This window comes from Chlorocebus sabaeus, chromosome 16 (assembly GCF_047675955.1).
Source record: "Chlorocebus sabaeus isolate Y175 chromosome 16, mChlSab1.0.hap1, whole genome shotgun sequence".
NCBI lineage: Eukaryota > Metazoa > Chordata > Mammalia > Primates > Cercopithecidae > Chlorocebus > Chlorocebus sabaeus.
Window position 1 is genome coordinate 35,120,516 of NC_132919.1, and position 13,992 is coordinate 35,134,507.

At 40.9% G+C, this 13,992-nt stretch overlaps 1 protein-coding gene across 16 annotated transcripts in view; it reads left to right on the forward strand.

The window, feature by feature from the left end:
- Window positions 1–13,992, forward strand: part of SYNRG (synergin gamma) — a 96,738-nt gene that overhangs the window by 4,592 nt on the left and 78,154 nt on the right. For 13 of the 16 annotated variants that reach the window (XM_008011134.3, XM_008011131.3, XM_008011133.3 and 10 more), the window contains exons 2-3: window positions 4,760–4,800; window positions 8,807–8,928. In XM_008011134.3, the coding sequence (XP_008009325.1) occupies window positions 4,760–4,800; window positions 8,807–8,928 (163 nt within the window). The remainder of the gene's footprint in view (window positions 1–4,759; window positions 4,801–8,806; window positions 8,929–13,992) is intronic. The other 3 variants (XM_008011132.3, XM_073004871.1, XM_008011144.3) reach the window with 1 other exon arrangement.

Sequence of the window (13,992 nt, forward strand, 5' to 3'; positions counted from 1 at the left end):
ATCTGACTGCTCCACCTACCAGCTGTTCCCCTGTCTTCCTCTCCAAGGGCCTCCATATTCCCTGAGACATAACAGTATTGAAGTTAGGCCGATGAACCCTACAATGGCCTCTAAGTGTTCAAGTGAAAGGAAGAGTCGCACATCTCTCCCTTTAAATCAGAAGCTAGAAATGATAAAGCTTAGTCATTAAGTGTTGAAAGCTGAGGTAGGTCAAAAGCTAGGCCTCTTACACCAGTTAAACTAAGTTGTGAATGCAGAGGAAAAGTTTTTGAAGGAAATTAAAAGTCCTATTCCAGGAAACATAAGTGTTAAGAAAGTGAAACAGCTTTGTTGCAGATATTGAGAAAGGGTGAGTGGTCTGGATAGAAGATTAAACCATCCTTAACTTTCCCTTAAGCCAAAGCCTAATCTGGAGCAAGATCCTTAGTCTCTTCAATTCTGTGACGGCTGAAGGCTGAGAGAGGTGAGGAAGCTGCAGAAGAAAAGTTGGAAGCTAATAGGTCGGTTTACGAAGTTTAAGGAAAGAAGGTGTCTCCATAACATAAAAGTGCAAGGTGAAGCAGCAAGTGCTGATGTAGAAGCTTTAGCAACTTACTCAGAAGAGCTAAGATCATTGATGAAGGTGGCTATGCTAAACAATAGATTTTCTGTTTTCTTTTTTTTTTTTTTTAGACAGAGTCTTACTCTGTCACGCAGGCTGGAGTGCAGTGGCGTAATCTTGGCTCAGTGCAACCTCCGCCTCCCAGGTTCAAGTGATTCTTCTGCCTAGGCCTCCCCAGTGGCTGAGATTACAGGCGTGTGCCACCATGCCTGGCTAATTTTATATTTTTAGTAGAGATGGGGTTTCACTACGTTGGCCAGACTGGTCACAAACTCCTGACCTGCCTTGACCTCCCAAAGTGCTGGGATTAACAGGCATGAGCAACCATGTCTGGCCAGATTTTCAGTGCAGACGAAGATGCAACCTAGGACTTTCCTAGCTAGAGAAGAGAAGTCAATGTCTGGTGCCAAAGGACAGGCTGACTCTCTTGTTAGGGCCTAATGCAGCTGGTGACTTTAAATTGAACCAGTGCTCATTGACCACTTTGAAAATGTTAGGGCTTTTTGAAAGTATGCTAAATCTACTCTGCCTATACTCCATAAATTGAACCACAAAGCCTCAGTGACAGCACATCTGTTTACAGCATGGTTTACTGAGTATTTTTAGCCCATTGTTGAGACCAATTGCTCAGAAAAAAGATTCTTTTGAAAATATTACAGCTTATTGACAATGTGCCTGGTCACCCAAGAGCTCTGATGACAATTCATAAGAAGTTTAATGTTCTCATGCCTGCTAAAACAACATCCATTCTGCAGTCCATGAATCAAGGAGTAATTTCTCCTTTCATCTCTTATTATTTGAGAAATTTATTTCATAAGGCTATAATGCCCATAGATACTGATTTCTTTTGATGGAACTGGGCACAGTAAATTGAAAACTTTCTGGAAAAGAATCACTGTTACAATTTTTATATTCTTTATTGTTGTTGTTGTTATTTTGGAGAGATGAGGTCTCACTATGTTGCCAAGGCTGGTCTCAAATTCGTGGGCTCAAGCAATCCTCCCACCTTGGCCTCCCAAAGTGCTGGGATTACGGGTGTGAGCCACCAGGCCCAGCCATTCACTAGATTCTCTAAAGAGTATCTGGAAACCTTCTTTTCAGATCCTTGACTTCCAGATTAAGAGCCTTTCTCACTCAGAAGTCTTCCTTGATTTGTCCCTTTTTCTTTCTAGGCTCAGAGAAAGAAGTCCCACTTTGTTTTCAAACCAGATCCGTTTTGCTAGTTTGTTTGTTTTGTTTTGTTTTGAAACAGAGTCTCGCTCTGTTGCTCAGGCTGGAGTGCAGTGGCTCAGCAATCTCCGCTCACTGCAACCTCTGCCTCCTGGGTTCAAGCAATTCTCATGTCTCAGCCTCCTAGATAGCTGGGATTACAGGCACATGCCACCACAACTGGCTAACTTTTGTATTTTTAGTAAAGATGGTGTTTTGCCATGTTGACCAGGCTGGTCTTGAACTCCTGGCCTCAACTGATCCGCCTGCCTTGGCCTCCCAGAGTCCTGGGATTACAGACATGCACCCCCTCATGTGGCCCCCTTTTGCTACTTTGTGTGTTAATCCCATTTCCTTAAAAACCTTATCAATCACTAAGTATGTATTTTGTCTCTTAAATTTTTTCTCCCTAGGGTCTCTTCCTCTTTCTCTGTTGAAACTAACGCACTCAACGATCACTGCTTTTGAAAGCAGTAATTTATTTTTTAATCTTTGTTCTCACCACTATTCTACAGCATTAGACGCTGGTAACTACTTCCTTCTTGAAATGTGGTCCTTCTTCAGTAATAACTCTGTTATAAGGACTCCCTTGGTTCTCAATGACCATTTCCTACTCAGTTTTCACTGTAAGAATTCTCCAAGTGTCAGGACTGGGCGCGGTGGCTCACGCCTGTAATCCCAGCACTTTGGGAGGCCGAGGCAGGCGGATTATGAGGTCAGGAGATCAAGACCATCCTGGCTAACATGGTGAAACCCTGTTTCTACTAAAAAATACAAAAAATTAGCTGGGCATGGTGGCGGGTGCCTGTAGTCCCAGCTACTTGGGAGGCTGAGGCAGGAGAATGGCGTGAACTCGGGAGGCAGAACTTGCAGTGGGCCGAAATGGTGCCACTGCACTCCAGCCTGGGCGAAAGAGCCAGACTCTGTCTCAAAAAAAATAAAAAATAAAAAATAATTCTCTATGTTTGTCCTTAGTTGTTTTGTTACTGGATATATATATTCATGCCCTTGGCTATTTCATCTACAACCAGAGCCTAATTTTTTTTTTTTTTTTTTTTTTTTTTTTTTTTGGAGACGGAGTTTCACTCTTGTTGCCCAGGCTGGAGTGCAGTGGTGCGATCTCAGCTCACCGCAGCCTCCACCTCCCGGGTTCAAGCAGTTCTCCTGCCTCAGCCTCCTGAGTAGCTGGGATTACAGGCATGCGCCACCACGCCCAGCTAATTTTGAATTTTTAGTGGAGACGGGGTTTCTTCGTGTTGGTCAGACTGGTCTCGAGCTCCCAACCTCAGGTGATCTGCCCGCCTCTGCCTCCCAAAGTGCCGGGATTACAGGCGTGAGCCACTGTGCCTGGCCAGAGCTTAATTTTTTAACCTTTATTTATTTATTTGAGACAGAGACTCACTCTGTCGCCCAGACTTAACCTTTATTTAAAAGAGCTTAGGCCAAGTACGGTAGCTCACGCCTGTAACCCCAGCACTTTGAGAGGCCGAGGCGGGCAGATCATGAGGCCAGGAGTTCAAGACCAGCCTGGCCATCATGGTGAAATCCTGTCTCTACTGAAAATACAATAATTAGGTAGTGCTCGCCTGTAGTCCCAGCTACATGGGAAGCTGAGGCAGGAGAATCACTTGAGCCTGGCAGGCAGAGAGGTTGCAGTGAACTGAGATCGTGCCATCACACTCCAGCCTGGATGACAAGAGCAAACTCTGTCACAAAAAAATAATAAAAATTTTAAAAAGGTGTCAGCTTAACCCTTAAAGAGAGCTTTCTTATGCTCTAAAGTGAGGACTTAGTGTTTAATGGGTACAGAGTTTCTTTTTGGGATAATGGAAAAGTTCTGGAAATGGATAGTGGTAATGGTTGCACAACATTGTGAATGTCCTTAATTATGCCGTGGAATTATACACTTAAAAATGGTTAAAATGATAGAATTTTATGTTGTGTATATGTTGCCACAATAACAGTAAAACCTCTCACAACTTCATATAATATTCAAAATAAAATTAAACATTTTGAAGGCCCTCGGCCTGGTGCGATGGCTCACCTGAGGTCAGGAGTTTGAGACCGGCCTGGCCAACATGGTGAAACCCTGTCTCTACTAAAAATAAAAAAAATTAGCCAGACATGGTGGTGAGCAACTGTAATGCCAGCTACTCAGGAGGCTGAGGCAGGAGAATTGCTTGAACACAGGAGGCGGAGGCTGCAGCAAGCCTAGATCGCACTATTGCACTCCAGCCTGAGCGACAAGAGCAAAACTCCATCTCAAAAATAAATAAATAAATAAAATAAAAATAAATAAAGGCCCTGTACAATCTGCTTGCTTTTAAATCATATAGTTAACATTTAACCTACATTCATTTCTCCAAACATCCCTGTGTCTCTGCCTCAGAGCTTTTGCTCAAAATATATAGTGTGCTTCTATTTTCTTGTAAGATTCAACTCCAGAGCTACTTCTATAAAACTTCTCAAGATATGGCCCATTAAAATTCATCTTTTTCTTCTCATCCCTATTAATAATTTCGACCTCGCTTATAGCAGTTAGCACATTTACCCTGTGGTATAGTTATTTGCCTGCATATGTGTATTTTTGCTTATAAGATTCCATCATTTCGTGTAGTTGACACTCAATAGATGTTGACTGAATTGAATCTGAAGTCTCTCATTTTATAGATGGGGAAATTGGAATCCAGAGAGGACACACAGTGACAGAGCCAGGACTAGTTTCAGGGTCTTCTGTCTTCTGTTTCAACAAGTTTCCGTCTGCACTAACATGGTGACATGCATCCTATGGATGCTCTCAGTCTACTGATGTTGGACAATTCAGTATTGTGGTACAGAATAAACACCAGGACCCATCTACGAGTCTTTCATCCATATAAAAAAGTACATTTGTTATTTGAAAATCTTTGTACATATGAAGATTATGATGTATTTTTATTCTGTTTTCAGCTTCATGTTTCCTGTTGCAGGTGGGATAAGACCCCCTCAAGGTATGTGAAAGTTTAAGTTTTGAACTTTTATTTTTCACTCTTGTGTTTCTGAATCTGGAATTAAATAAGTAAATAGAAAATAAGTTCTATTGCTGCTAAATAGAGTAAAATTTTCTACACTCTTAAACCTATATGACAGCTGCTCTTAAAATTTCTCAAAAATTATATAATTTTGGGAGTAATAAGGGTCACTCCTCATTTCTCCCAAACCTATATAAACATTACGTTCATAGATTGTTTAACCTCAGAGGTGAAACAGACTTTTAGGACAAGAATGTTAAGGAACAGGTGATAAAAATGAAATGAGCTGTAATTCACTTAATGATGTCTTTCTCCTTCTGTCTAGTCTTCCGCTAGATTGTTAGTGTCATGTCTGTCTAATGCTCATCTAGCATTATCTCTAGCACCCAGCATGTTGATTTAACATAATAGGTTCTCTGTAGATGTTTGTTGAATGAATAAACGAACATCTTTAGTTGTTTCACACTGCTATTTTTTCTCTATATGATAGTATTTTCTTGTAATCATGTTTTATAAACATATAATTTTGAAATTAAAAGAGATCACATACTCTGATTCAGCTTAAAGTATTTAAGTCTCAGGATTTTGTTTGGTTTTGGTTTTTTATTTTTATTTTTTTGAGATGGGGTCTTGCTCTTTCACCCAGACTGGAGTACAAGTGGCACAGTCATAGCTTACTGCATAGCCTCAGCCTCCTAGGCTCAAGCATTTCTCCCACCTCAGCTTCCCAGGTAGCTGGGACCACAGGTGCATACCACCACGCCTGGCTAATTTTTAAATATTTTGTAGAGACACGGTCTCCTTATGTTGCCCAGGCTGGTATCAAATTCCTCGGCTCAAGCGATTCTCCTGCCTTGGCCTCCCAAAGCACTGGGATTACAGGCATGAGCCCCCATGTCATATAAGTCTCAGTTCTATTCCTAGAAATTTCTGTACTAAGTATACCTCTTCTCTCTTGGTCTGAGACCAGGACCCACCAATATCAATTCTAGCTTTATCTTCAAGGAAATAGTAGTGAAGGAATATAATTTTGACCCATGCTGCCGTGCAGCTGGGACACAACAGTGAAGAAGGAATAGATTTGCCTTTCTCTGGCTTTTTTTCCACTCATTTCTCCCACTCTGATGTATTCCCTCTCCCCTCACACCAAGCTGCTTCTGAAAACTGGCTCTTCTTAAAAAGCCAGCGTTGATTGGTTGTCATAGATTTGCTGGAGAGACAGAGACTCGTAGGTCAGCAGTAGAGATAAAAGATAAAGAGCAGCTCAGTAGCAGATGGTCAGTGGCTCATCCTGACTTTGTCTTCATTTATAATCAGTGATGGCGGTTGAGTTTCAGGCAAGTTTTTCCAAGGGTCAGTTGTATTCTTTTCGTCGTGTTGACGTTTATGCATTATTTAAGCTATCTGTAATTAGATGTGTCCTAGATTGAGAACAAATGGTTTGAGATCTTTTGTTCTTTAGGGAGGTATTACAGAGTTATGTATTCATTATCATGGTTTGTTATTTTGCATTTCTATACATTTTCAAGTAAAAATATACCTATGGAGCGAAGGAACTGGACAAGAAGAGATCTCAAAGTGTTGCCTGATATTTTTTCTTAGGGAATTTGGAATTGGTTTGGAGATTTTTTTTAACAGTTGTTAGGATGAACTTTTGGATCATTTGAAGGCTTTAAATTATGCGTGCATCATTTCTGAAAACATATGTAAGAAACCGACAGCAAGGATGGCCACAAGATCGTGAGTACTTGAATAGGAGACAGAGGAGAGAAAGAGACCTATTTTTTACTGTGTACACTTTTGTGCCTTGAAATATTATGCCAGATATCTGAGTTACCCATTCAGAAATAAAATAAAATCAATTAAAATGAATAAAACTTTAAGTCCAAAGAAATAAGACAGAAAACATCTTACGGTGGCTGTTTTCAATCTGTGTATTCTAATTCTCCCTGATACCTTGTGATCTTTGTACTCGGTGTTCTTTGATCTGGAATATTCTTCCCAAATATCTGCATGTCTTGGTTCTTTATTTTCTTGAGGACCTTTCTGAAATACCACCCTGTTGGTGAAACTTTTTCTGATTGCCCTATGTAAAATAGCAACCACTCCATTCCCTCTTGCCCTGCTTTATTATTTTTTGGCCCTAGCTCTTATCACCACCTGACGTGTACTTATTTTTTTGTTGTCTGTCTCTCCTGATTACAGTGTAAGCTCCATGAGAGTGAAGACCTGGTTTTGTTCATGGCTGTGTCCCCAGAACAGTGCCTAATACGGAGTAGGCCTCAAATACTTGAATAAGTGAATGGTCTACCTCAAATAACTGTTAGCCACAATGTGGATGTCCATGCTTCTGAAATTAGGCTAGGTTATAGATAACCTGGAAGGTACACAAAAACCGTAAGATAAACATGGTATGATTTCCTAGATCTTTAATTTTTCAAATCGACAGTTTGATATAAAGTTCCTTATGGTGGAACCAACATGGATGTAGTTTGAATGCAAAATTAGAATGAAATTTGTGCTCAGGCTATGTAGGGATTTTGTTTTATTCACTTCTGTGTACCAAGCACATAGAACTATGCCTAGCATATGGTAGGCGTTTAGTATTTATTAAAATCCCAAAGAGATGTGTATTCATTCACCTCTGCTCTTGGAAAAGTTTAGGAAACACTAGCCTAAATCATACTTTCATGATAGTTTTCTGCCATTGCACATACTGATGGCTACTTTGTGGTAACTGTTATATTACCTATTCATGTAAGAAAAAGGAAGAAGAATAACATTTCTTTGAGCATAGTAAGTATTAAACAGTTTTACAAATGAGAAACCAAGGCATAGAAAGAAGCAAATTGCCCAAGGTTCCAAAGAAGTATGTGGCATTTCTAGTTGGCTCCTAGAGTTCATGCTCCTGTTATTTTGTTAGTTATCTGCTGCTGTGTAACAGATTATCCCGAACTTTAAAAAGTAAACATTTTATTATTTCATAGTGTGTCTGTGGGTCAGGAATCTCAGAGTAGCTCTGCTGGATGGTTCAGGCTCAAGACCTCTTATGAGATGGCAGTGAAGATGAGCCAGGCTTGCTGTCATCTGAAAGTTTCATGGAGCTGCTGCCAGGGTGGCTCACTGAGATAGATGGCAAATTCATGCTGCCTTTTCACAGAAGACCTCAGTACCTTACCACATGGATTCTCCATAGGTCTTATTGAGTATTTCATAACGTGGCAGTGGCTTGCTCCTGAGCGAGTGATCCAAAAGAACCAGGAGGAAACTACAGTGTCTTTTAAGAACTAGCCTCCGGGCCAGGCGCAGTGGCTCACACCTGTAATCCTAGCATTTTGAGAGGCTGAGGCGGGTGGATCACTTGAGGTCAGGAATTCAAGACCAGCCTGACCAAGACGGCGAAACCCCATCTCTACTAAAAGTACAAACATTAGCAGACACCTGTAGTCCCAGCTACTTGGGAGCCTTGAACCCCAGAAGTGGAAGTTGCAGTGAGCTGAGATCATGCCACTGCACTCCAGCCTGGGTGACAGAGTGAGACTCTGTCTCAAAAAAAATAAATAAATAACTGGCCTTCAAAGTTATATGCTGTCATTTCCACAGTATCCTATTGGTTATACTGGTCAGCCCCATTCAGTATGGAATGGAACAACACACGAGTATGAATACCAGGAGACAGAGGTCACTGGAGGCCATCTTGAAGGCTAAGTACCTCAATTAGGCCATACTGTTTTTTAGTATGCATACAAATTCCATAGAAGAGATATTATCTTCATTTTACAGATGAAGTTTTGTAACTTGTTCAAGATCACACAGCTAAGTAAATGACGGAGTTGGAATTCATATTCATATCTGTCTCACTCGACCCTGTACTTTTTCCATTACACTCTGCTTCCTGCCAAGTAACAAGTCCTTTAGGTACTTCTGGTTTTAAGAAAATAAACTTGAAAACACGTTGACTTTAATAATGTCTTTATGTTTTCAGCAGGCCTGATGCCGATGCAGCAACAAGGATTTCCTATGGTCTCTGTCATGCCGCCTAATATGCAAGGCATTATGGGAATGAATTACAGCTCTCAGATGTCCCAAGGACCTATTGCTATGCAGGTACTTGCTGCTTTAGTTGGTTTCTTACAAAGTTATTGTTTGTTGTTATGTTTATATATCAAGAGCTACAGGCTAAGAGCTTAATGTTACAATTAGAAATAAGCATAAATAAATGGCTTCCTTCAAACTAAAATGAAGATGTGTTCAACCTCCAAGAGTGAGGGAAAAGGCTAAGTGTAGTGGCTCACACCTGTAATCCCCACACTTTGGGAGGCCGAGGCGGGCAGATCACTTCAGGTCAGGAGTTCGAGACCAGGCTGGCCAACATGGCAAAGCCCCATCTCTACTAAAACTACAAAAATGACCTGGGTGTGGTGGCGTGTGCCTGTAGTCCCAGCTACTCGGGAGGCTGAGGCAGGGCAATCCCTTGAACCCGAGAGGCGGAGGTTGCAGCGAGCTGAGATCATGCTACTGTACTCCAGCCTGGGCAACGAGGGGAGACTCCCGTCTCAAAAAAAAAAGGCCTGAGGAAAAAAAGGTTTTTGCTTTTGTACTATTAACCAATATCTTTAAAGCCATATACTGTATTTCTTTTTTACCTAATAATTTATTTAGTTTTGCTTTTTTCAACTTTTATTTTAGATTCAGGGGACAGTTTGTAGGTTTATTACACTAATGTGTTGTGTGATGCTGAGGGTTGGGGTATGATGGAACCGATCACCTGGGTAGTGAGCATAGTACCAAACAGGTAGTTTTCCAACTCTTCCCCCGCTCTTTCTCCCCTCTTATAGTCTCCAGTCTTTATGTCGAGCCTGTCTTTATGTCCGTGTGCACCCAGTGTTTAGCTCCCACTTGTAAGTGAGAACATGTGGTATTTGGTTTTTTGTTTCTGTGTTAGTTTACTTACCTAATACTTTAACATTTTCTATTTCTGTGTGTTTTGTTATACAGTATATACTTTTATACAGTAACATATGTATATAACTTATAAATAAGTAGTATTAGGAGTTCACAACCAGAATTTTAAGTTGAAACCATTGTTGTTTTGAAGTCAATTATGCAAATAAAGCTTCTCTTTTGTGTTTAAATGGTCAGGAAAACTTCCAGTGTCATTTTTTATCCATCTCTAGAAGGAAGCAAATGGGAATACATTGAGATTTTGTAGGTTTTTAATTCACGTTAAGCTAGCTTTCACTAGGTTGTGCTGCAGAAACCGTCCCCAGATCTCCATGACTTACAAAAGTTTAGCCCTCACTTGTGATACATATCCTCATGTGTTGGTGCTGACTCTGCTCCATGTTTTCTTTATCCTAGGACCCTCAGCCAGGACATCCTAGGCTCTTGGCATAGGAAAAAGAGATGGCCAAACGCTGTGATGTCTTTTAAAGCTAACACCTGGAGGTAGCATATATTAGTCACTTCTGCTCACCAAAGTAATATGGCCTTAGCATCAGTAGAGGAGGAATATATCAGGAGGAATGTAAACCATATAGGGATATGTAGTCCTCTTAGAATAAACGCAGCAAATGGCCAGGAGCGGTGGCTCACACCTGTTATCCCAGCACTTTGGGAGGCCAAGGCAGGCAGATCACAAGGTCAGGAGATTGAGTCCAGCCTGACCAGCAGGGTGAAACCCCGTCTGTACTAAAAATACAAAAATTAGTCGGGCATGGTGGTGCGCACCTGTAGTCCAGCTACTCAGGAGGCTGAGGCAGGATAATCGCTTGAACCTGGGAGGCGGAGGTTGTAGTGAGCTGAGATCGTGCCACTGCACTCCTGCCTGGGCAACAGAGTAAGACTCCGTCTCAAAAAAAATAAAGTAAAATAAAAAAATAAGAATAAAGGCAGCAAATAACTAAAAACAATCTACTATAGAATAAATTTAAATTAAAACTTCTTTTAAATTAAAACTTCCTAAGCTTACTACTGAATCTTAATAACAATTGATACAAATTTTAAATCATTAATTTTTACACTAAACATCATTTTATGCTTACACAGTTATCTGAAAAATGTTTTTAGAGTTTGAAACAACCAAAAACAGTAAGAGTCTCTAATATGCAGAACAATAAGAAAAAAGTAAACTATGAGAGTTGATAGTGCCTTAATAATGTCCCTGAATATCAGAAGCTTGTGTATTAATGATGCTAACACAAAGCAACCAAAGTCTTTTTCTTTAACCTTTACTCTTGCTGACAGGCATTATATTGTTTGGAAGATGCTGACCCCTTTTTTTCTTTTTTTTTTTTTTGAGATGGAGTTTCACTCTTGTTGCCCAGGCTAGAGTGCAATGGTATGATCTTGGCTCACTACAACCTCCGCCTCCTGGGTTCAAGTGATTCTCCTGCCTCAGCCTCCCAAGTAACTGGGATTACAGGTGTGCGCCACCACGCCCAGCTAATTTTGTATTTTTAGTAGAGTCGGGGTTTCGCCATGTTGGCCAGGCTGGTTTCAAACCCCTGACCTCTGGTGATCCCTCTGCCGCGGCCTCCCAGAGTGCTGGTATTAAAGGTGTGTGCCACCACACCCAGTTGCTGCTCACCATTTTTTTTTTTTAGACAGAGTCTTGCTCTGTTGCCCAGGCTGGAGTGCAGGGGCGCCATCTCGGCTCACTGCAAGCTCTGCTTCCCAGGTTCACGACGTTCTCCTGCCTCAATCTCCTGAGTAGCTGGGACTACAGGCTCCCACCACCACGCCTGGCTAATTTTGTTTTTGTATTTTTAGTAGAGATGGGGTTTCACTGTGTTAGCCAGGATGGTCCCAATCTCCTGACCTCGTGATCTACCCGCCTCGGCCTCCCAAAGTGCTGGGATTACAGGCATGAGCCGTCGTGCCTGGCTTGCTCACCATTTTTTAAGGCGAAAAACACCCAGATTTTATTTGCCACACCCTGGCCGAAACTCAATAGCCCTAACCGATCAGGGACATATATGAAGCAAACCCATTGTTCCTTTAGTTATCTCTTAGTCTCTTAAGTCTTTGGAGATAAAAGTGATGATTCAGATAAAAGCCAACATAGAAATTTAGTCTCTTTTTTTTTTTTTTTTTTTTTGAGACAGTATCTGGCTCTGTTGCTCAGGCTGGAGTGCAGTGGTGCAATCTCAGCTCACTGCAACCTCTGCCTCCTGGGTTCAAGCGATTCTCCTGCCTCAGCTTCCCAAGCAGCTGGGATTACAGGCGCACGCCACCACATCTGACTAATTTTTGTATTTTTAGTAGAGACAGGGTTTTGTAGTGTTGGCCAGGCTGGTCTTGAACTCTTGACCTCAAGTGATCCACCCACTTTGGCCTCCCAAAGTGCTGGGATTACAGGCGTGAGCCATTGTGCTGGCCAGAAATTTAGTCTTGATGATTATTATTATATTATTATTGATAATTATAATATCTTGCTTCCTCAAAACACATAAAAAGAAAACCCTCCTCATGATGTACAATACATTTTAAAATTATTATTCTGAAGCATTTCAAACATCTAGACAAGTGTAGAGCACATGATGGACATGTGTAAACCTGTTGCAAACTGTTGTGTAATTCTAAGAAATAATAGAAATCCTTTGCCCAGTTCCCCTATTGGTAAAACTTGTAGAACTATAGTAACACAATCAGCGTATGGACATTGGCACAGCTGAGATACAGAACATTTCCATCTCCCCAGGGATCTCCTCACGTTGCCCTTTTGTAGCTGTACTCACTTCCTTCCTGCCCCACCTTACCCCTTTTGCATTCGCTAGTGAGTTCCCCATTTCTATAATTTTGTAGTTTCAAAAATGTTATATAAATTGAATCATTAACCTTTTGGATTTGGCGTTTGTCGCTTAGCATAATCCCTTCAGATTCATCCAAGTTGTTGCATGTATCAGTAGTTCATTTTTTTAAAATTGATGAGTAATAGTTCATGGTGTGGATGTATGACTGTTTAACCGTTTGCTCACTGAAGGACATCAGGGTGGTTTACAGTTTTTGGCTATTACAAATAAAGGTTTTTGCGTGAACATAAGTCCTCATTTCTTGGGATAAATGCCCAAGAGTACAATTGCTAAGTTGCATGTATTGCATTTTTGGTTTTTTAAGATGCTGCCAAACTTTTTTCCAGAGTAGCTGTAATATTTTACATTCCTACCAGCAGTGTATCAGAGGTTCAGTTATACTACATCCTTACCTGCATTTAGTGTCATTATTTTTTGTTTAGCCATTCTGACAGGTATGTTTAATATCTCATGGTTTTAATTTGCATGGTTTTAATGTGCAGATGATGTTGAACATCTTTTCATGTGTTTACCATCATTACATTTTCTTCAGAGAAATGTCTTTTCATAGCTTCTGACCATTTTCTAATTGCATTTTTTGGTATTTTGCTATTGAATTTTGAAAGTCCTTTTTTTTTTTTTTTTTTTTTTTTTTTTTTTTTTTTTTTTTTTTGAGGTGGAGTCTGGCTCTGTCGCCCAGGCTGGAGTGCAGTGGCCGGATCTCAGCTCACTGCAAGCTCCGCCTCCCGGGTTTACGCCATTCTCCTGCCTCAGCCTCCCGAGTAGCGGGGACTACAGGCGCCTGCCACCTCGCCTGGCTAGTTTTTTTGTAGTTTTTAGTAGAGACGGGGTTTCACCGTGTTCGCCAGGATGGTCTCGATCTTCTGACCTCGTGATCCGCCCGTCTCGGCCTCCCAAAGTGCTGGGATTACAGGCTTGAGCCACCGCGCCCGGCCTTTGAGAGTTCTTTATATCTTTTAGGTAGTAGTCCTTTGTCAGATATGTGGTTTACTAGTGTTTTCTTTTTGTCTTTAGCTTGTCTTTTCACCTTCTTAATGGGGTCTTTCACAGAGCAAAAATTCAATTTTGATGAAATTCAATTTACCAGTTTTTCCTGTTATGGATCATGCATTGGTATAACTCTAAGAGTTCATTGCCTTGCCCTAGATTCTGTAGATTTTCTCCTATGTTTTTTTCTAAAAGTTTTATGGTTTTCATTTAAGTCCATGATCCATTTTGAGTTAATTTTTGTATAAGATCTAAGACTTAGATTGAGGTTGTTTTTTATCTCTCTCTCTGTATCTATGTAAGTCTGATCGCCCCAGCAACATTTGTGGAAAAAGCTATTCTGCTTCCATTGAAATGCTTTCACATTTTT